General features: G+C 37.9%; 1 protein-coding gene across 1 annotated transcript in view; it reads left to right on the top strand.

Moving 5' to 3' along the window:
• The window catches only part of DMD (dystrophin), a 2,686,579-nt gene that overhangs the window by 720,916 nt on the left and 1,941,562 nt on the right, over positions 1-24,101 (top strand). Inside the window, exons 8-9 of the mRNA XM_049766737.1 lie at positions 7,716-7,897; positions 8,988-9,119. Coding sequence (XP_049622694.1) covers positions 7,716-7,897; positions 8,988-9,119 — 314 coding nt within the window. The remainder of the gene's footprint in view (positions 1-7,715; positions 7,898-8,987; positions 9,120-24,101) is intronic.

The raw sequence follows: 24,101 nt of genomic DNA, 5'->3' as shown, positions 1-24,101 counted from the left end.
CCATATGGTCCCCCAAGCCAGGAGCAACTTCTGAGCACATAGTCAGGAGTAACCCCTGAGCGTTACCGGGTGTGGCCCAAAAACCAAAAAAAAAAAAAAAAAAAAGATGGAACACAGAGAATTATACATGCTAGGCAAACGTTCTGCCACTTGAGCCATATCCTTTTCTCTGTGGTTTAATTATTATTTTTAATCACTTAAAATATTTTTATTATAATAATAATTTTTATTTTGACCAGGTGGATTACATATCTTTCACAGTAATATTTTAGGTGCATATTGACATTGAATCGGGAATTCCTACCACCAAAGTTGTCCTCCCTCCACCCTCGTTCCCAGCATGCATCCTTTATCCCCCTCTCTTATCCCCCGGGCTGCTAGTATAAGTGGTCCCCTCTGTGTCTAGTTTGTTGTAGATTGGGTATCGATTCTGTTGTCATTGGCTTTGGATTTGGTGTTTAAGTCCGATCATTTTTATTACTACTTAGTGATCATACAACTGTTTGGTCTTGGTACCCTCCATTATATTTTCTTCAATTAATGAGGTGGAACAAGATGGTTCAAGTTATGTGGTTCTGTTTGAAGAAAAGAAAAAAATAAATGGGGCAAAAATGGAGAGTCCTTCTAGATGCTATAAATATCAATTTGAGAGAAGAAAGGGAAAAAGGAAGAGAAACACAACAATACAAAAAGGAAAATCAAACAAAAAACCCAAAAATACCACAGCAATAAAGACAACCACCACACAATAACCACGATCCTGAGATAAAAACAAAAGAAAGCATAAAAAATGGAAAAAACAATAACAAAACAAAAGAATTATTTTGTGTTGTTTTTGTCTCAGGGTTGCCCCTGATTTGCTCAGAGCTTACTCTTGACTTTGCTTAGGGATCCCTTCTGTTTGTGGACCAAATGCAGAGCTGGAAATTTGAACTGGTGTCAGCCATCTGCAAGGCAAATGTCTTAATCCCTGTACTGTCTTTGCCCTGCAAAGCAAGGACCTTAATCCTATACTGTCTTTATCCAGCCTATGATTGACCTAAATTTTTTTTTCCTTTTTAGATTTTTGGTACACATCTAGCAGTGTTTTGGGGACCATGTGTTTTGGGGAATAAATCTCGGGCATATCATATATTGCCCTTTGAATCAGCTCTTTCTTGGCCTTCTAATTTGACTTTCCTCTTTTTTTATTTCCTGGTATATATTCAAGGCCAAATATACCCTTTCATGTTTATGAGTAATACAGGATTACAATATACTTATCTACTTTCTAAAAATCATTGTGTTTCGCACTACATGGTTTTAAATAATACATGCAGTGTAAACAATATTGAATACTGTTTATCACAAAACTGACAAGTTCTTAGTGAGAAGGAAGAGAACTTCCTGGAATTCCAAATGTAGTGATGTATCTACTATAGAGTGAACACTTGGCAGCTATGAAGTGTAAGGGAAAATTTTCAGTTTCCGAATTTCAAAGCCAAGTAAAGATATTTTGTGCTCATGTACAAATCTCCCTGTAATACTTCCTTACTAAGACTTGTGAAAAATTACTTTCACTGTTGATTAATAAGTAATGGATTTATAGTTCTCATCCTCATGCAGTAAGGATCTGAAAAATACCCTTTGAAAAGAGGCTAATACAAACAGTGAAACTGCAGATAGTATAACATCCTGCTCCCTTGTGATTATTTTACCACTTTGTTTATAATAACCATGGTGTACGTGCAAACCTCTTCAGCATCACTTGAGAGCTTGTGGACAATGCTGGATCTTTGTTTTTACCCTTAACCTACTGAACCAAATTCTGCTTTATTAAACAAATGCCTAATTGATAGTCCATGGGTTTTTAGATTCTCAAAATGGACATTAAAATTATGTTCCAATTGAAATTTCTGTTTCCTGATCCTCAAATAACCAATAAAACCTTATGATAGAGATTCCCAGACTGCGCTTCCTGAGGGCGCGGGGCGTGCACTCAGCCCGCCTGGCCCCAGCATGGCGGAGCCACTGCTCAGGAAGACCTTCTCCCCACTGCGGGGCAACGAGAAGCTTCCCCGGAAAAAGTCGGACCCCAAGGAGCACGGCCAGCCCGCCCAGCCCCCCGGAGCCCAGCGTCCCAGAGCCTAAAGCCCTAGCCGCAGAAGGGATCCCCAGCCCCAAAAGGGATCCCCAGCCCGGAGGCACAGAGCCCAGCCCAGGGTGTGTACTTGCAGAGCCTGGAGCCCAGCAGTCGGTGCTGGGTGCTGACCGGGGCCAAGATGCCCGAGGAGGCCGCTCTGGGAGCTGGTGGGCAAAAAAAAAGAAAGAAAGAAAGAAAGAAAGAAAGAAGGAAGGAAGGAAGGAAGGAAGGAAGGAAGGAAGGAAGGAAGGAAGGAAGGAAGGAAGGAAGGAAGGAAGGAAGGAAGGAAGGAAGGAAGGAAGGAAAGGGGAAGGGAAGGGGAAGGGAAGGGGAAGGGAAGAAAAAGAAAGAAAGAAAGAAAGAAAGAAAGAGAGAGAGAGAGAGAGAGAGAGAAAGAAAGAAAGAAAGAAAGAAAGAAAGAAAGAAAGAAAGAAAGAAAGAAAGAAAGAAAGAAAGAAAGAAAGAAAGAAAGAAAGAAAGAAAGAAAGAAAGAAAAAACTATGATAGAAAGAAATAAGTGATAGAAAGAAATAAGTGCCCTGTTGATTCATAGACACATTAACAATGGAGAGGAACCACAATATACTACATAGAATAGCAAATTGGAAATGTAAACTTTTCCCTTCTCTGTTATCTCTTTTTAAAAATACTTAAAAAGGCTACAGAGTACTGGTTTTATCATCTACAACTGAGGGGAAAGTTTTTTGGTAACACAAAAAAGAACTTGGGGAGAGGTAATGAGCAGGTACAGAGCCATAGTTGTTCCCATGACAGTATGCTTCAAGGGTGGAGAAACCCTGAATCTCTTAGGCCAAGGGAACTCCCTTTCTTACTTCCCCAGTATTACTGTGCCTATGTAAAAAAAAGGAGGGGGAGCACAAAACATTGCCACACCTGCACTACTTTTTTTCTCTTTCTGCCCCCCCCACAAGTGGTTTTCACCCTTAAGGAATTCTTTATTTTAAATTTTCTTTTTTATTTTATGATTATAATAATTTTTGTGTTGATCAAAGTAGATTACACATCTTTCACAGTAATATTTTAGGTACATATTGACATTGAATCAGGGGAATTCCCACCACCAAAGCTGTCCTCCCTCCAGCCCCATTTCCAGCATGCATCTCACATCCCCCTCCCTTACCCCCCGGGCTGCTAGTATAAGTGGTCCCCTCTGTGTCTAGCTTGTTGTAGAATGGGTATCGATTCTATTGTCATTGGCTTTGGTGTTTAAGTCCGATCATTTTAATTACTACTTAGTGATCATACAACTGTTTGGTCTTGGAAACCTTCATTATTTCCCTCCCAATTTCAGAGACGGAACAAGATGGTTCAAGTTGTGTGGTTCTGTTTGAAGAAAAGAAAAAAAATAAAATGGGGTAAAAATCAAACAAGCATAAAATGGGCGGAGTCCTTCTAGAGGCTATAAATATAAATTTGAGATAAGGAAAAAAGGAAGAGAAATACAACAACACAAAAAGAAAAATCAAACAAGAAATCCAAAAAGTACCACAGCAATAAAGATAGCCACCACACAATAACCATGGTCCTGAAATAAAAGCAAAACAAAGCACAAAAAATGAAAACAAGAACAACAATAACTTTTTTTCCTGCATAGGCATATTCAATATTAGGGAAATTAGAAAGGGATATATCTTGGCCTGAGAGATACAGGGTTTCTCCATCCTTGAAGTATACTGTCATGGGAATAACTACAACCTCCATATATGTTCACTTATTCTCCCCTAGGTCCTTTTGTGGTGTATGGAAAACTTCTGCTCCCTCATGGATGATAAAATCAGACCTGTGTATCTAGAGATTTTGGTCTCTGCACAGGTCAAAGAATGGAGCCTATGATGAAGTCATTCTTTTTTAAATATATTTTTATTTAAGTAACATGATCATATTTGGGTTACAGTCATAACCAGAACACCCCCCTTCACCAGTGTAACATTACCCCCTCCCTCTTCCCATCCCCTGCCTGTATTCGGGACAGGCATTCTACTACAGTTATTTGTTTTTAAGTTCAGTAAGTTGTATTTTTTTCCTTAAAGGATAAGAGTAAAAAAATATAGTAAAGGTGTGATAGTGGCAATTGCCGTTGTTTGCATAGGTCCAGAAAAATGGGGAAAATGGAGAAAAACACCTTGACCTGATTACAAAAAGGCCTCACCCCATAAGTTTATTGGCATAAAACAGACTCTGGGTTCCAAACATACCATTCCATCATTCTTTACAGTTCTAGAAGTTCTGTTCCATCACTGTTGTTTTAATCAGTCTTCTGTAGTTGGTGGTCTTGGTTTTTGGACTGATCCTAGGTTGGAGCCTAGGATAGAGTCTTTCATTATGTTTCCAGAAGACCTGTGCAGTTGCAGTTGTCTCAGCTGGACCTCTGGAATTAGAGATCTTGGTTGTTTTACAGATTGTAGGCCAAAGCCTAGACTAAGACTTTTTTATTGGTTCCAGGATAAATTCTGCCCCATCATGATTGTCACAGTCAGTCTTCTGTAGATAATGATCTTATCTTTTGCACAGATGAAAGGATGACAAGTCTTCTGATTTCATCTTATCGTTAGATGGTGAGGTAAGATGACCTGGTCTTAGATCAAGTTTTTGCCATTTCCTCGTTGTCAGGATATTATCTCAAAACCGGCGCATGTTGGTGTCAGAGCAGTATTGAGACTGTCCCCGAGGGACTTTGGTTCCTGGAGCTGTTGCTGAGAGCTGTAATGGTTCAGTGTCTGGTATCTAGGGTTAGGGGTTGGACAGTCACTGTCGAATCACCTGGAGTCTAAGTTGGGTCCATATGACATATTTTCAAGGTGGGAGGTGCCCCTGTATTGTAAAAAAGTGTGAGTTCTTATCCCTAGTAGATAAGAGCTTGTTTCTATATGTAAAATTTCCCCCTTTTTTAAATTTAATTATCTTTATTTAAACACCGTGATTACAAATATAATTGTACTTGTATGATTACAGTCATGTAAAGAACACCCCCCCTTCACCAGTGCAGGATTCCCACCACCAATTTCCCAGATCTACCTACTCCCCATCCCACCCACACCTGTACTTGAGACAGGCTTTCTTTTTCCCTCATTCATTCACATTGTTATGATAGTTTTCAGTGTAGTTATTTCTCTAACTGCACTTATCACTCTATGTGGTGAGCTTCATGTCATGAGCTGCACCTACATGGGAGGATGGGGGGAAGTAAGGGTTGGGACTGAGGCAGTAAAATATTAGAAATGAGCTTTGTAGGGCAGTATCAAGGTCCCAATACAAGTTGGATATTATGGATATATAGAATATATGCACACAATAATATCAATATGAAAACAAAGAGAAAAATTTCCACTGACTATCCCAATATAAACCAGTGCTAGAACAGCCTGCCCTCCTCCCAGAGCACATTCCCATTAATGTAGGGAGAGATAGGGGGAAAGCCTGTTGACCCCTATAGAGTCCACCTAGACCGGTGCCCAGGGAAAGACTGAAGTCCAGGGGAGAAAAACCCTATACCTGGAAAGAGCTGGTCTCCAGAATCAAGGATGAAATCGGAAGCCAGATGTCTGCCCGCCCTCCTCCCCATGCACCTCCCCCCTGGAGTACGGAGGGAGGGGGGAACATGAGGACCACTAAGCGTCCACCTGAACCCACTTCTGGCCATCTGAGCTGGCATCCAGGGAAGGCCTGGAGTCAGGGGAAAAAGACAAGGACGGCTGGGGGCCTGCCACGCCTCCCAGCACTCCCCAGGGTAGGGAGAAAAGCTCTGGTATGGGGCTTCCCCAAACCCTATAACTGGCAAGAGCTGGTCTCCAGAATCAAAGAGGAAACCGGAAGCCAGATGTGTGCCTGCCCTCCTCCCCATGCACCTCCCCTTTTTTAGCATGCCTTTGCAGGAAGAAATGGTGCTACATTATATTGCTGGTACATTTTGGGGTGAAATTGTCAGGCTCCATCCTCTCTGTGCCCTGGTTTTGACCTGAGCTATTATCCCAGGCAAGACTTTTTATTGTAGTGTTTTGTACCAAGCAGAACCAAAAGGGATGAAAATAAGGAAGGGAAGAAGACAGAAACAAGTGTGCATATATATATAAAGAAAAAAACTTTTAAAAAGTGAGTTAAATCGGGGCTGGGGAGATAGCACTATGTACCTTAAATACTACTGTGAAAGATTTGTTATTCACTCTTTGGTCACAATAAAATCATTATAAAACAAAACAAAACAAAAATACTTAAAAAGTAGTTGTCCTGAGGAATCAGATTCCTGCTACTTTTGAAGGGATCAGCAAACCAGTTTGAGTGCCTTTTATGATAGTTTATTTTAAATTGGATGTCCTTTGTGTATAATCTGAACAACTAACCACAATATTCATCTTTTACTTCAGGCATATTTACTACTTAAAGCATATCATACTACTATGAATGCAAGATATATTTGTGGTAAGAACTAAAATGTCAGGCATATATGGCGGTAAAATTCCTTGGCTACCTGCCAGAATTTATATTTCACACTTCTGGGATTAATTATACACTTAATGTAAATGATTAGTTTTACATTTGGATCCTTATAATAAGTAAGTAAATGTGAGTAAATTGTAATGCTAAGTAGCAAAATAGTCTTTTGAAGGAGTTGCCACACGTTTTGTATTTTCACAAATTGTTATTGCTGTTAAATACTGGTTTTCTGAACTTGTAAAAGATTTTGAACTCGAGTCTGAGATGGAAGGCAACACCTAGCTTTAACAGATATACTGTAATATAAGCAAATATTTATTTTATTGGTAATGCCCCAGATGGTTCTTAGGAGTCCTTGACATTTCATCTGGGATTCTTGGCCAACTGGACCATATGTTCAGTATAAAGACCTATGGATATAATGTGGCTTAGACCCTTGTGGTGCTAGGATCTCCCAGGCTATACTAGAGGCGCTGAGGAGACACCCAGGTTCACAACCCATCATGCTCAGGGAATCATGTGGTGTGGGATCAAACCTGATTTGTCCCCTATCTATTATATTATCACAGGAGCCTAAAATACTATTTTAAACAAGCATAAAGAATAGTACAGAAAATGCTACATAGGGTATATTGTTTCATTTTTATTGTGAACATGCTTGGTTCATTTCAACATGTACATAACAGTCAGATGTGGATTATGGATTAGGTGATGCAAGTTTTTTTAATACTAAAAGTCAAGGTATTTAGCTGTTTTGTGTAATGGTTTAATTATCATTGTGCCATTTTAATTGACAGACTAATATAATTGGTAAGAAATAAGTAATCTTTTATATTTGTATCTTATCTAATGAAAACTCATCTATTAGATGGGCTAGTTTGGTAATTTGACTTTGGAAAAAGTATCATGAAATGAAGTTTTTACGTGAACAAGGAAAAGAAATTAACTTTAGTGTTCCTCTCATTGGTCTGTCAAATTGGAAGGACATTTTAGGCTTGATTATCATGTTCTAATTAGTCTCTGGAGGCCAGTAGTGCTCATTAATCTGTTGTCTTCCTGTAACATTGATTTTTTTCATTTCCCTCTCAGAGGATCAAATATAGTAACCAAAAATTGATGTGTGGTGTTAATTTGCTTCCAGATGTTGCCACCACTTACCCAGATAAGAAGTCCATCTTAATGTATATCACATCACTCTTCCAAGTGTTGCCTCAGCAAGTGACCATTGAAGCCATCCAGGAAGTGGAAAGGTTGCCAAGGACATCAAAAGTTACTAGAGAAGAACATTTTCAGTTACATCATCAAATGCACTACTCCCAGCAGGTAATGTGTTGAAACGACAGCTAACATCAAGGAATATTTTCTATTGTATATGCATTTTTGGTATCACACATTTATTATATAGCACTACATATATATACTCACAAATATATTAGTAGCATGATATGTGTATATATGCATGCATATTAGTGTGTATACAGACATGGATATCAGCAGGTATATTTGTCTATGCTGGTGTATACCTATGTGTATACATCTCTGTATCTGTGTATGTATAAATGTTAGGCACGCTTTACATTCTGATGTCATAGACTATAATATTCTTTTCAGATCACATTGTTAAATTGTTGATAGGCACCAACTATAGGCCTGTAGAGCACATAATACATTTCTAATGTGTGACATGAGCAAAGTAAAGAATTAGAGCAAATCCAAAATAAATATTCTGTTTAATGTTTTTCCAGTTGAGTGTCAACCTGCTTTCATATGAATACATTTTGATTAATGAAGGTAATCTTTTGGATAGAAGGTAGCAAAATAAAATCTAACTGGATAGTATATATAAGTACCTCATTAAATATGCAGAATGCTGTGGAATTAATTCATTACACAGATGCTCTTCCAACAGTAACTTTTTGTGCTTTCTTTCACAGAGTGATGAAAAATGTTGTAGCAAAAATTCTGCTGAAGGTATAAAAATCTGTTGGGCCTAATTTTCTCACTCTACTGAGCTAGTTCTATCTCTAGCTTATGAAAGCTTCAGTCTTTTCCATGATATTGACTTTCTGGTCTTGGGTTTGCTTACCTTTGCTTCAGAGGAAATTGCTTTCAGATATTCGTGCTTGCACAATGGAAGAGCATCATCCCATATACACATGACAGTTTGTCAGTTTGAAATCCCTATGCTTACATCACTCCGTTTTATTTGCCCCAATCCCTTGGTTTCAACATGACATTGAGCTCTACAATGTATTTAGAGTCTGTGTTTAGTCTAAATACAATCTTTAGGTCAGACTTTCCATGTCACTGTTCCCATTTAATATTACATTTTCTGTCATTAGAATACTGTCCTTCTAGGGTCACTTACAAATTTCCTTCTTTTCTTTGTCCTCTTCTGTCCCATTTTGTGCAGATTACAGTCAGTTTAGCACAAGGCTATGAACGAACTCCTTCCTCACCGAAGCCTCGTTTCAAGAGCTATGCTTACACCCAGGCTGCTTATGTTACCACCTCTGATGCCCCACGGAGCCCATTTCCTTCATTGGTCAGTAACCTTTACTCTTTGTTCTACAAGCACAAGAATTTCTTTCTCCCACATCTTCCAACCTGGCTTTTGTTTTTAAGATTTGGAGTGTCCTTTATTTTTCTCTTCTCCTTCAGGAATGCACGCTCCTAATCATGTTAGATATTTTCATGTGATACAATTTTGAATCTGAGATACCATCTTAGCTTCAACACCTATCAACTCTTCATTAGTGGAGTGCTCATAGAGTGAGCTGTACTTCTATTGTACAATGGCAATAGTCCCTGTTCTCTGTGGTTTTCCTTTCTGCACATAATAGGGGTTCTAAATTATTCTGCATTGTAAGGTATTTTGAGAGCAAGAGAGTGAATTCGCATAACTTTTACTATAGCATATTCTTGTAATTCACTAATTTATTATTATTGTTGATCATTTTGTGATCAATTTTAGAACTAAATTTATCATAGGTATGCATGTATGTACATACGTTTATATATGGTAATATTGTTTAAAGGAATGAATGAGAAAAGCCATGCTTATATGAATTCATTACTATTGGCAGTTTGAGGCCTCTACTGGGGTAATTTGTCAAACCTGCCTTATGCTCTGTAGATCAATAGGGACAACTACTGAGCTTGTCAAGCTTCCAGTCATAAGTATCACACATTACACCAAGCCATGAGGTTCAACAATGATTTGTCTGACTTCCTTTGAAAAGAGTGAGCAGGTAGATGATTATTATGATTTATATAAAGTTATCTTTATATCTTTTAGGGAAATAGAATCATAATATTTTACATAATATGTCTTTTAAGTTGAGTAATATAAGTAAATAGAGAACAGTCTTGTAGTATTTATACAAAATGTTCCTCACCTAGGGGCATAGCTCAGTGGTAGAGCATTTCACTGCACAAAATGTTCCTCACCTAAGCCAGGTCAGATTCTAGGTACCTTTTAATGATTTCTACATCAGATATCTTAGTGGAGTTCGCCATCATAGGAAACAAAAATAATACAAAATATTTTAGCTTTAAAAATGAAAGCTTGGAAATAATATGTGATGAAATTGCTAGTTTTACTAGAAATTTTTTAAGAGTTCCGTTTTACTTAGTGAAACATTTTGTTTTCTTCAGCTTTTTTTGAGGGGGGGCACTCCATCTGAACTCAGTCCTTACTCTTAGCTCTGCTTTCAGAATATTCTGGTACTATTCAGGGATTTTTATGGATAACACAACCATATGGAGAGTTGAGGATTGAACTTAAGTGGACATATATTAAGGAACATGCCCACTCTCAGTTCTTTCATTTTGGACTCTAGTAAAGCACATTGGAAAGTCATGGAGGAGGTGACTTTTATCCAACCCATAATATGAAAAGGAGCTAAAATTATAAATATGTGTCTATGAAGGGATTTAAAAGAATTTTCGAAAATCTTGAAATGAAAATAATTTAAAAATTATAAATCTGATTCTGTTGGTAGAAAATTTCACATTTAAGTGCCTCATTGTTGTTTTTTGGGTGGGTAAAGGGGTGGGTGGGTTCTACCACATCTGCCAGTGCTCTGTGCTTGGGGATTGTTCCCTGCTGTGTTAACAGGACCATGTGGTGCCAAGGATCCAACTGGGTTTGGTTGTCTTTGATTCTTTTTTAAGATAGTGGTTATATTTAATTAGTGATTTATTTGGTGCAGTTGAATTCATGCATGAGATCGAAAATTCTAAACAGTTAGAGATTCCCCTAGGGGAAGAAGTCTCAGGGCATGGCTATGTTTTCCATCCTTGACTAATTTTTTTTGTAAAGTGGAACAAAGGAGACAAGGGTGAAAAAGTTTGTGTGATTCAGCCTTCAAATAAATCTCCATCTACATTTTCACAAAGGTTAGTTGTATAATCTTGAATAAACAAGTATAATCTTGAATAAGCAACTTAATCAGTTTCCTCATTATCAGTAAATAATAATGATTCTGACACACATTTCTGATTGTATACTACAAGCTACTTGTACACATTATTTGAACTAAGGCCCTTGTATGGCCTCTTTAGGGTGACATATGTTATGTAGACTCCCATTTAAAGTATTTCTCCTCTTTTCTCACTCCCATGCCCCCTTGCTTTCACTCTCCAGACTCTAGACTCTTTTTATCATCATGTTTTGAAGCCTCTGAGGCTTATATAATATGATTGTTATTTAATTCATCATTCCCAAATGAAGGAATATAGCAAGACAAGGGGATAAGAGTATTTCTTCCTTATTGCCATGTTATTGAGCTTCCTTTTCTAGAGGAGTACTTCTAATGCCTCTTCTGGCTGCACATTCTTACCTCATTGACAATTCATAATGGCATTGCTCAGGTATGACTCCTTAACAAAGCCTTTATAGATGGACTTCATTTTACTAGGCTCCCTTTGTTCACTCTCACTTTGTCTAAATATTACAAAATTTTATAATAGACTATGGACTATTGAAATATATTTAACTGCTTTTATATGACCCTAATGTGTTGTAGACAAGTGGACTCGTGAGTTATGATTTGCAGGGCATGCTATTTTCTGCCTGTTTTCTAAGGAAGCACATGAGAAAATGATGTTGTACATAGTTAGGTTTGATTGAATTAGTCGCTACTTTGTAAAATGGTTTCTGAAGAATTTCTCAGTGTTTACACTGCTTCTTACAGGTTACCTGTGACCCTCTTAACACAAACTTAAATCAGGCCCGATCTGATTCCTTGGAGGGTTTCAGTTAAGTGTTTCCATATAAGGAGGGATATCCAAATAAGGTGTATGGCTATATCCATTTAAGTATATCTATTATAAAAAGGATAATGCTTTCAATAAAAAGGGAGACAGCTGTGTTGAGAACTAACTCACCCCCAGGTAGAACATCCATTCATTCATTCATCCTCAAAAAGTCTATTAATGCTAGGGCAACAGCTCAATGGGGCTATTTGGAACACGTGCTTTCTTCATGCTATTTTTACTATATTAAAATGTCCTCTCCTATATTTTATCAAGAAGCCTCCTTATCTTCTATCAATATTTATTATTATTATTTCATAGTAGTCTATTTCATATTTGAGCCAAATTCAATTCATTATTCTGTTCCATGTTAGAAAATCCCCATCTAAACTTTTTTATTCCTTAAGTGAGAGTGATTTTTTGTCTCTCTTCCAACTGATAGATTAATCCAAATCTTTTTTTTTTCTTTTGGTTTTGGGGCCACACCCGGCGTTGCTCAGGGGTTACTCCTGGCTGTCTGCTCAGAAATAGCTGCTGGCAGACACAGGGGACCATATGGGACACCGGGATTCGAACCAACCACCTTAGGTCCTGGATCGGTTGCTTGCAAGGCAAACGCCACTGTGCTATCTCTCCGGGCCCCAAATCTTAAGGCATAACCAATACGTGGAAACCGTTAAGGTTCAGCTTGATATAACAGAGGCCTTTTTCTATTTAACACTGACTTTAGTTTCTATTTTAATGCTCTCTATTCTACCACCTGTGGGGGAGGATTATAGAACGATATGTATGATTATTGAACACCATAAGATTTGCTCTGGTTTCCTGTTTGACTTAATTTGATTTGCATTACTATCTCTGCACCATCCCAAGATTGTTCACTATGCTTCTTGTTACATGCTTACAGTGATTTAGCAAATGTGTAGTATGACAATGAGGGAAACCAAAGGACTATTGTAGGGATTTTTATTTAGACAGTTGAAACAATGTAATTTACAAATAAGGATAGACTATGGGAATAACAGATTTGGAAGTTTCAGAACACATTTTGGAACATATTATTGTGAGATGCTAGCAAATGGAATTGAAGATAAATTATTTGAAAGTCATTGGCAACATAGACAAATTGACACATTACAAAACAAATAGACACATTAGAGAGCCCAAGAAATAGTGATAGAAGGTCAACAAAGGGAGTGAAAAAGCATGTGCAGAAAGACAAGGGTGACAAGAAGGAAGATGTTGTATTCTGGAAGCCAGAAGGAAAAATGACAGGACAAACAGGAGAGTGCTTAACTGAAGTGTCTCATATTAGGTTTAGTGATGTTGGATTTCTAAATTAACCAGTAAAATGTCAGTGGGACTTGGCCCCTGAAAAATATTCACATGTAGCAGTTATCACAGTGGGATTGCTTATAACAACCATGTTCACTCTCTCATATTGGGCAATAACTTATACACTTGCTCTATTATTCACTTTGATAAGAAAAAATTTTAGGCAAGTGTGTGTTTAGCTGAGTTGGGAGTGGCTCATGAAGAGTAAAAATAAGAAGCTACCTGCAATGTAATATTCAAAAAAGACATACATGAATATTTTATGTGTGCATAATTTTGTGTGAACAAAAACACATTTCTCATAGAAAAACCTATTCTTCTGATAACAAGTTTGTATATTATTTTCATCTCGCTGCTATAACAAATAATTACAAAGTCAGTGGCTTAAAGCAACACAAATTTATTATGTTGTTTTGCAGTCAGAAATATGATATAGGTCACACAGAGGTAAATCATGGTATTAGTAGGATAGCCTTCCCCTCTGCACGCTCTAAGGGGAGCATCTATTAGCCCTTCTAGAAGCACCCTTTGTTCTGCTACTTTCCTCCTTCGCTGACAAATAGAATTATATTTCTGCCAGTACACTTCTCATTTTTGGTTTTGAACTGCACCCACATGTGCTCATAACTCCTCCTGGCTCTTTGATTACTGAACTGTATGCTATGTCAGGGATCAAACTAGGGCCAGCCATATGCAAGGCACATTTATCTCTGGCTCAATAATGCCATTGTATGTGTATTTCTTGCACAAGCTGGAGCACAGACATTCTCACGTTCATTTAATAAAAAAAATGTGCTCTAAATAATGTACTCTCCTCTTTAGACACTCACAAAGTGAACTTTGGGACTTTGGAATGTTATTTGGGACTTTGGAATGTTATTCAGACTTCAGTTGTGCCCTCATAATTCTATAAGGCGGACAGACAGTGATTCTTTTAGAAATCTTGCTGGATAGGACAGTGGTAGAGCATTTGGCTTGCACACCGCAGACCCAGAAGGACCTGGGTTCGACCCCCAGCATTCCATATGGTCCCCTGAGACTGTCATGAGCAATTTCTGAGCACAGAGCCAGGAGTAATCCCTGAATGTTGCTGGGTTTGAATTCCCCCCCCCAAAAAAAAACAATAAAAAAGGAAAAAGAAATCTTGCTGGGATGAAAGAAGAGGACTGCTCTTCTTTAATATTTGGATTGAAAAAATGGCTTTTGGATACATATCTTATTCTGAAAGTGTGATAAACTACTATAATAGTTATTAAAAGTAGGAAAGTGTTCCCTGTGTCCCATGTGGTGCCCCAAACCAGGAGTGATTTCTGAGCACTTAGCCAGGAGTAACTCCTGAGCATCACGGGGAGTGGCCCCCAAACCAAAAATGGATAATAAATAAATAAATAAAATAAATAAATAAATAAAAGTAGGAAAGTGTATACAGATACTTAATTTCTTTTAAGTAGAGAGGAGTTAAGTTACAGGACTGGGACTCAAAAGATGCATCATGACTTTTGTCCACTTTTTATATATATAATTTTTATTTAAGCACCATGATTACAAGCATGATCGTAGTTGGGTTTCAGTCATAAACAGAACACCTCTCTTCACCAGTGCTACATTTCCACCACCAATGCACCCCCCCTCCTTCCCAACCCTTGCCTATATTTGAGACAGGCACTTTTGATATTTCACTCTTGAATACAACCAACCTGATCAAGCAGAGGTTCTGTTCCATTTTCATAGGCGATTTAAAAAAAACTTTTTATATGTATAAATACTACAAGCCTTTTAGAAAGATAAAGGGTTATCTCTTTCCCCTTTTGACAAACAGTAGTTATCAGCCTATGAGTACATAGACTGGACAGTTGAAGTCAAGCAGAATTCTCAATATATTTGTGAATTATGAATCACTTCAGCATTCCAAGTGGAAACCAACAAGAAATTCCATACAATAAATGTCTGTAATAAATAGTAAATATAATTTATAAATTATATTTATATAATAAATACACAATAAATAAGTTTTTTATAAATAAACAATAAATGGGAGGCATCCCCAATATTCTAAGAATCTATTTAATATAAGGAAAATAAATCATCTGTATCAGGCAGAAAACTTGGTTCTTGATGGACTACAAAGAGAAGACAAGTTAAGGTCCTTTGATTTGCATGCAGCCGACTTAGTTTTGATCCTCAGTGCTACATGTAGTCTCTGTGCAATACCAGGGATAAGCCATGAGTAAGGTTGGGTAGGGCCCCCAAACAGAAACAAACATAAATCAATTCTCATCCTAACAATGAGGCAAAAACATACCAGAGGAGGGCTCTTCACACTAGTTAAAGTGGAAATCCAAAGATACCTTATCTTTATATTAGATGGGAAACCTTTGCAAAGTGCCCAGTTAGTTAAAGATAGAGTGGGTTAGTGCTAGGTTAGCTGAAAATGGCGTTTTTGATATTTCCCAGCCATAAGAATTGACAAGGTGTCCCTGCATGCACAATGTGCTCACATTCTCCATGAAGACACAGCTCCTGTTTCTAAGGGTTTCCACTGCTCTATACTTTCTCTCTCTCTCTCTCTCTCTCTCTCTCTCTCTCTCTCTCTCTCTCTCTCTCTCTCTCTCTCTCTCTCTCTCTCTCTCTCTCTCTCTCTCTCTCTCTCCCTCCCACCCATGATCCTGTGCCACAATTTCATGTAAATGAAATTTCCTTGTGAAGCTCCTACAGCCATGTAGAAGCTGACCTCATCTTTGCTCCCAGTGGGTCTCTTCTGACACTTTTTCTCATTTCATTTTGAAACCCATATATCTGACTCCTCCCTGAACTCCCTCCTGCCTAATTCCTTCTTGATTCCTACCTATTGCCTTTGTGGATTATTCAGGGCACTGTTTTTTTCCCTTTCTGTTAGCCTTTTAACATTATTCTGATTTGGCAGACCTTGTCAGTCATACCTGTGACTTTCCTCCCTTGTGACGTTTCTACTTTATGATGTTCCCTTTTCAAAGTATGTTGCTCACTCAATTTGCTTCTTTCTCACTCTTCTCGCTCTTTCTCTCTTTCACAACTACATGCCAACTTGCACATACTTTCATATTTACCCAGGGAGCCTTCATATAATAGTGATGGGCTATTCACTAAAAGGAACATTTCAGGAGTTGAATGACGGATTAATCAAAGGCAGAAATCTCACTAAAATCTATAAGTACATTTTTATTTAACTTATTTTGGGAGGCTATGTATGAATGTGACAAGAATCAAAAAGGACATAGATTATTTAAAATTTAATATTTATGTTTTCTACATTGCCACCATCAAACTATCTGTATGTATGTATAGATTCTGGCATTGCAGTGTTATCTTTTTTTGTTTGTTTTCTTGGGCCACACCCAGTGATGCTCAGGGGTTACTCCTGGCTCTGTGCTCATAAATCTTTACTGGCTTGGGGGACCATATGGAATGCCTGGAATCAAACCACAGTCCTTCCTCGGTTAGCACGTGCAGGCAAACACCCTACCGCTTGTGCCACTGCTCCAGCCCCCAGCAGTATTATTTTTTATCACTTTTAATGAATAGCTTATATCTACATAGCCATTATTTGATATGAAATGTAAAAAACTATAGCTTGTACTTCACCTTTTTTCTAACTTTCTCACACTTACAAACATTTCTCATAATATAAACTTATATGGTATGTTTGATATATATATCAAGAGAAGTCCTTGAAAATAGTCTCACATAGTTTCTCCTATCTCTTTTGCAGCATTTGATCCCACTAAAACTTTTACACTTGCCAAGTCAAGTTTTAATCTTGTTTTAACAGTTTTTATGTTTTTTTTTGTTTTTGGTTTTTTTTTTTGGTTTTTTGGGCCACACCCAGCGGTGCTCAGGGGTTACTACTGGCTGTCTGATCAGAAATAGCTCCTGGCAGGCACGGGGGACCATATGGGACACCGGGATTCGAACCAACCACCTTTGGTCCTGGATCGACTGCTTGCAAGGCAAACGCTGCTGTGCTATCTCTCCGGGCCCTGTTTTAACAGTCTTAATCTTATTAAAGTACTCCAGAGGTTATTCAGTCATTAAAATCATCTATTAGCACGTGTTTTTCATAATCTAAATATATGTTCATTTTTAACAATGAGGAAAGATACTTAGATTTCTCCCTTGGATTTTTTCTTAGGTTTTATTGAAAAATGATGATCGTAAAAAAAAAAAAAAAAAAAAAAAAAGAGGGGCCGGGAAGGTGGCGCTAGAGTTAAGGTGTCTGCCTTGCAAGTGCTAGCGTAGGACGGACCGCGGTTCGATCCCCCGGTGTCCCATATGGTCCCCCCCAAGCCAGGAGCGATTTCTGAGCGCATAGCCAGGAGTAACCCCTGAGCGTCAAACGGGTGTGGCCCAAAAAACAAAAAAAAAAAAAAAAAAAAAAAAGAAAAGAAAAATGATGATCACATTTATATAACAACCATTTAGGTGAAGTAGAGCATGCAACCAGGCCTGGCATAAGCCAGTCAAATGTCAATAGGCCTTGAATCTCTTCTTTAATATGGAACTAGGGGATTCCTGAATCAAATCAGATTTTTATAGGTACTAGGAGAAACTACTCGATGTGACAGGCAAGCCAGTTGTTTATGTTCAACTCTCAAAACCTTGGGGAAACCAGATGTTTTATTAGTATTTAGAGGTAGTGGAAATTAAAATGTGCCCTCAGAACAACAAAAAGCAGAAATATATTTATGAAAACCTCAAGTAAAACTATACTTTTACCTAGAAAGACATAATTTTTTCTTTTTACTTTTGGTTTGGGGCCACGATCAGCAAGGCTTAAAGTTTGCTCTTGGTGAGACAGGAGCATCAGAACAGTACCATATACAAGATATGAACACCAGCCATTTTAGCTATTTCCCTGACCCCAATAGAAGCATTATTTCTTGGGACAAAAATGGTAGTTGAGAGAGGAGAGGAGGACTTGCAGTCTGCCTTCAGAAACTCTTGGTTTCACATACCAGCTCTCTTTCTTTCTTGCTGCATAGCCATAAAAAAGATCCCCCTGTCTGGGCTTCAGGCTCCTCATGTGCATTATGATAATGTAAAAACCATGGAGCTACAAGGAAGGCTAAGTGAAGTGAATAATATAAATAATCTTATGTTACTAGGCAGATCTTAGATTCAAAATAGTAAGACGAATAGCACAATTGCTGTCATAGATTTTATCAAGGAAGCATTTTTGACAAGTAAACCATGATATACTAAGAATCAACAGCCATCAAGTAAATGAAGATTTTCAGTTCAGAAATATCATAAAAAGTAACCTGAGATAGCTGAAAGGCAGGTTCATTTGAATAGTGTGTGGAACACTCTAATGTGGTTGAGAAATTATGAGGAAAAGGAAGACAGAATTAAGATGGGTTATGTGAAATGGAAGAGAGTCAAACTGATAATTCTAATACATAATTTAAGAGATTTGTATTGTAACTGTTCATGTTCTTGCAGAACAGCTCTAAACTGTATAAAATATAAACCCTAAACTCCAAACTATCTGAAGTCATTAGAGTCTATAGAAATGCTGGCATGTTTGGGCCCCGTGCCATTACTTAGAGAAGAGAGTGGTCCGGGGGAGGCTTCGCTTTCCGTTTGATAGTTTCTAGCTCTAGGATAGGACACATTTTGCATTGCCAATGGTTTCAAGTGCAGTTGGCAAAATTGACATTTTCTTGGCATTTGAAACTCAAAAGATCATTTTAGACAAAAAGAGCAACTGAAATGTAAGGTAAATAACCCACTAATCAGTGAGCTGGAAACAAGGGTGGTGGGGAGACGATATCACATTTTCTGTATAAGCCAAAACGAAGTATCTTATCCCTGAAGGTATACCAGCATAAGAGAAGGTCAAGGAACTCAATGACAGTAGGAAGGGCTCAGCAGAAATTTAAGCTGTTTTCTAAAAGGAAACTTTGTCTTTTGAATCCTAACCATGTACAAATAGGAAAATAAAGAAGCAACAGGCTAAAGATTCATTCATAAAGGAATGACAGCACTGACAGCAGTGCTCAAGGCTTACTAGTGATTCTGAATTTAAGGATGACTCCTAATGGGTTTGCTATACCATATAGGTTAATGAGGAACAAATCCACATAAGGCCACAAGTAAGGTAGCTGCTATTTTACACAATGAAAATCATTTTGATCCCCATAAAAGAAATTCATTATAGCTCACTGCTAATTGGAGCTAAATGTTGAATTGAGAAATATAATAACAAATATCTGTTATAATGACATTTGATGATGGAGTAGAAAATACAAAAGTGCTCAATCAATTTATAAAAATTTCAACAGAAAATAATTTATATTTTAAAGATCCAAATAGAAGCTTTACATCTGAAGTACACAATATTTGAAGTTTAAAATTTTATTACTTTTTCATGATTTATTTTGTTTTATTTGTTTTTATTATTTTGGAGGGGTCAACATACTTATGGCAGGAGTGCATCAAATTTAATCTTTAGGCAAGGAAGTATATAAAGGGTAAAGAGAGTCATATCATGAAAGGAATGCCCCACTTTGTTTCTTTCAAAGTGCCGGAACTATCAATGTACATTGTTTGATATTATTATATTTTATTTTATTTGTTTTTTTACTGTGTGTTTTCTTTAGTCTTTCTTTTTAACTTTCTTTCTTCTCTTCCTTTTTATATTTTAATTTTTAATAATTTTTATTGAGACCCATGTGACTTACAAGTCTTTCATAGTTACATTATGGTACATAGTGACAGTGGATTAGGGCAATACCCCACCACAAGTGCTGACCTCCCTTCGCCCCTGTTCCCAACATGCATCTCATATCCCCCTTTACTCCCTGGACTGCTTGTGTAACTGGTCCCCTTTGTATTTAACTTGTTGTAAATCTTGATTCAGTTGTCCTTGACTTTGGGTTTGGTATTTAAACCTGATCATTATTTATTTCCACTCAATGTTCATGTGACTGTTTGCTCCTGGTACCATACACTTTCTCCCCCACCCCTTAATTTATGAGGCAGAACAAAATGATTCAAGTTCTGTGGTTCTATTGGAAAAAAGTAGAAAAAAAAGCTGGCAAGAATCCATCTAGGAGCTATCAATAGCAATTTAAAAGAAGAAAAATGGGAAAAGAGAAAAAAAATGAAGAAGAAGAAGAAGAAGAAGAAGAAGAAGAAGAAGAAGAAGAAGAAGAAGAAGAAGAAGAAGAAGAAGAAGAAGAAGAAGAAGAAGAAGAAAACAACTTAATACACAAAAGCCACAATAAACAACTACTAACCAATGACACACACACAAAAAAAGAAAAAATGGAGGGCTGGTGTCGAGAGGCTTTGTGTGTATGGGTTTGTGTGTATGTTTTGTGTGTGTATGTGTTTGCATAGGCACAGTAAGTATTGGGGAAATTTTAAAGGGAAATCTCTTGGCCTGAAGAGATACAGGGTTTCTCCACCCTTGACACATACTATAATGGGAATGACTACAGTCTCCAGATATGCTCATAATCAAACCCCAACCCAAAAGTCTTTTTATGTTGCCAGTAAATGTTTGGCTCAGATGTGGCTGACCAAATCAGTTTTCTTTCGAGATGTTGGTATTTGCACATGTCATAGGACAAAAATCTATGATAGAGTCTTTATGGTTCTAGCTCTATCACAGTTGTAGTCCAGGAGTGGTGAACAGGATTTTTACCCTCACTCAAAATGGCAAAATGAAATTATTGTTAAAATAATATGCTTTTGTGTGAGTGTTTGTCTGTTTTGGCAGGTCACTGCGTGGTGTGGCTCTCTGACTCACACAGTTTAAAATTTTGGCTCTTTGTGTCAAACTTGTTCCCCACCCCTGTTGTAGTCAGTTTTCTATAATTAGTGATCTTGGTTTTTGCACAGATTTTAGAATGAAGCCTAGCATATAACCTTTTCTTATAGTTCCAGAAGTTCTGCTCTGTCATAGTTGTCAGTGTCTGACCTCTGGCATTAGATATCTTAATTTTTGTTCAAATTCTAGGCTGAAGTCTAGGCTCAGGTCTTTTTTATTTAACCCAGGAATGAATCTGCCCAGTTGTGGTTGCCAACTATAATTAGTATATATAGTATACTATAATTAGTAATCTTGATTTTTGCGCATATCAAGGATTTAGTGTCTTCTGATTTCATCTTACCATTAGGTGGTGAGGTAGGGCAACCTGCTCTTAGATCTACTTGTTGTTGTTTCAGGATGTTGTATCAACCTGGGGCAAGTTGGTGCCAGCATGGTATTAGGCACACCCCAGCGGGTATTTGGTTCCTGATGCTATTGCAGGTAACTGTGTTAGCTCTATGGTTGGGCTCTGGAGTTTGAGGTTGGAGGGTCACTGTCTAATCACATGGAGCCTAAGTCGAGTCCCCATGACAAATGTTCAAGGTGGGAGGCACCCTTGTATTATAAAATTTGAGTTCTTATCCCTAGTAGATAAGAGCTTGTTTCTATACATAATTGCAACTTTCGTGGAAGTCCCCCGACCCGCGGGGGTGTGGAAATGAAAGTTGCTAGTTATTAGTGGGTTCACTCGAGCAGAACCGACCTGTAAAGAAGAACTAGAGAGATTAGTAAAAGAAGCCTTCAAGACAACACATGCTGTTCAAAAAGGGAAGTTTATTGTTGGGGGATCAGCTTTTAAGGGCTGAAACACGTCAGGGGTGTTACAAATTTTACACCAATCACAGTTACAAGCATTTATTAGCATAAATTGGGGCAGGTAGTAGGGAGGGGCAGAGGTAGACCTGAGCACGTTTTACTAAAAGGCATAAGATTCAAACAAAGTTCTTAATAATGTTTGCTAACACAAAGGCAAACTCTATATTTTTCTTTCTGGCTGGATATATTGGGCTGCTCTGAATTACTTTATTTTTGTCTATTTCCTTTGTTCTCAAGGCATGGGCCTTTTGGTCACGTGGGTGACCAGATTAGGAATTACTGAGGTGTCCTATGTCCCAGGTTTCATCAGCTAGGCTCCCCACACATAATATATCCCACTTTTTAGTATGCCTATGTAAAAGGGAACATTACCATATTATATTGCTGGTGCATGTGGAGGTAAGAATGACAGGCTATACAGTCTCTGTGTCCTGGTTTTGACCTGAGCATTTATTTCAAGCAAGACTTTTTCTTCTAGAATTTTGTACCAAGCAGAACTCAAACAAATGAAATTAATATACATATATATAAATTATAAAAAAAGTAAAAAACTTAAAAAATTTTAAGAAGAAAGGAGGAATAACAGGGGATGGAGGAGGCTACTTTTACGTTTGGAAATAAACACACTGGGAAACATAACTTCAGGAGTGGTAATTGTGGGTTCTATTTGTTTTTATTTTTTAATAATTTGTTTTATTTCTCTGTTTTGCTTGGTGACCACAACTGGTGGTGTTTAGAGCACTTTGTGGTTGTGGAGCTTGAAGCCAGGACTGATGAAAATAACTAATGAGCCCCAATATATTGAGCCATCTCCCTAGGCAGTCAAGAACCTCTTTTCCTTAATTCATCTGGATGCTATCCTTTTTCCCTTGTTGAAAATGTTAGTTTGTCAGGATGTGGGGTCATTTTGTGGAAATTAACCCAAATTCTAGCATAGATTTTTCTTGATCTTGAGGTGGGAAAGCCACCATGAATCACCTACATTATGATTACAAATTTAAGTGCATTATAAGTTCAACATGAATTTGTATTCTTATCTTAGGGCACTGTTACATTGTCATATTTTCTTATATTGGAAGATAAGGTCTGAGTTATTTGAGTTATAAACCTATTTTTGTTTTTGTTTTGGGGCCATACCTGGCAGTGTTCAAGGGTTATTACTGGCAATGCTCAGGGGACCATAGAGGAAGCCAGGGATCAAAACCAGCCCGCCTGCTTGAAAGCAAGAGCCCCGGGCCCGGAGAGATAGCACAGCGGTGTTTGCCTTGCAAGCAGCCAATCTAGGACCAAAGGTGGTTGGTTCGAATCTCGGTGTCCCATATGGTCCCCCGTGCCTGCCAGGAGCTATTTCTGAGCAGACAGCCAGGAGTAACCCCTGAGCACTGCCGGGTGTGGCCCAAAAACAAAACAAAACAAAACAAAACAAAAAAAATAAACAAACAAAAAAGAAAGCAAGAGCCCCGCACTCTGTGTTATCTCTCTGGCCCCTTCAATCCTATTTTAAAATAAACTTTGAGGTCCAAATCTCTGTTACAAACTGTTGCCTCCCCTGTAGAAACTCTTGGAAGAAGATTCTATGGTAAATGACATGTATTTCCATCCTTTTTCATTAGAAAACGAGTTCTGAAACCAGGTACATGGAATGCAGCGCTGCTCTTTTTCCAAGTAGGAAGAACATGCATCTAAATGGTTTTTACAGTTCAGTGTTTGTCAGGAGGCAGTGGTAGAAGAACAGATCATTCACAGGCTCTGCCATCAGTACCTCCTTGCCTAACTTGTCCCTTAGACCTACTGCAGCTTATATGGAAGAATCCACAAATAGGGCACAAAAGCCTACCAGTGTGAAGCATTTCTTAGATTGAACAGGGCCATTAAACTACTTTTTCAAAGCCTTCAGGCTTCTGATATGCCTGAACAAGTGACCTAGAAACAATAGTTAGCTTTGATTTTAGTGCTGAAGTGAGTGGAGATGTCTATGCAGAAGATTAAAATTAGAGGGCTATTTAGAAATAATACAGGTAATCACATAATTTTGAGCAGATACTCTTCCCCTTCATGGGTTTTGTTTGTTTGTTTTGTGCTCAGAGATCACTGCTGACAGGTTTAGAGAACAATAGAGGTACCAGGAATGACCTGGGCTGGCTGCATGCAAGGCTATCTTTTGTACTATTGCTATTGTCCCAGATCTTTGTGTTTTAATCTGGATCATGGAGCATATGGAAGGAAACTAAGCTCCCATCTGGCTTTCCTTCTAACATTACC

Source organism: Suncus etruscus, chromosome X, assembly GCF_024139225.1.
Source record: "Suncus etruscus isolate mSunEtr1 chromosome X, mSunEtr1.pri.cur, whole genome shotgun sequence".
Taxonomy (NCBI): domain Eukaryota; kingdom Metazoa; phylum Chordata; class Mammalia; order Eulipotyphla; family Soricidae; genus Suncus; species Suncus etruscus.
Note: the sequence above shows the minus strand (reverse complement) of the source record. Positions and strands in the feature narration are given on the sequence as shown.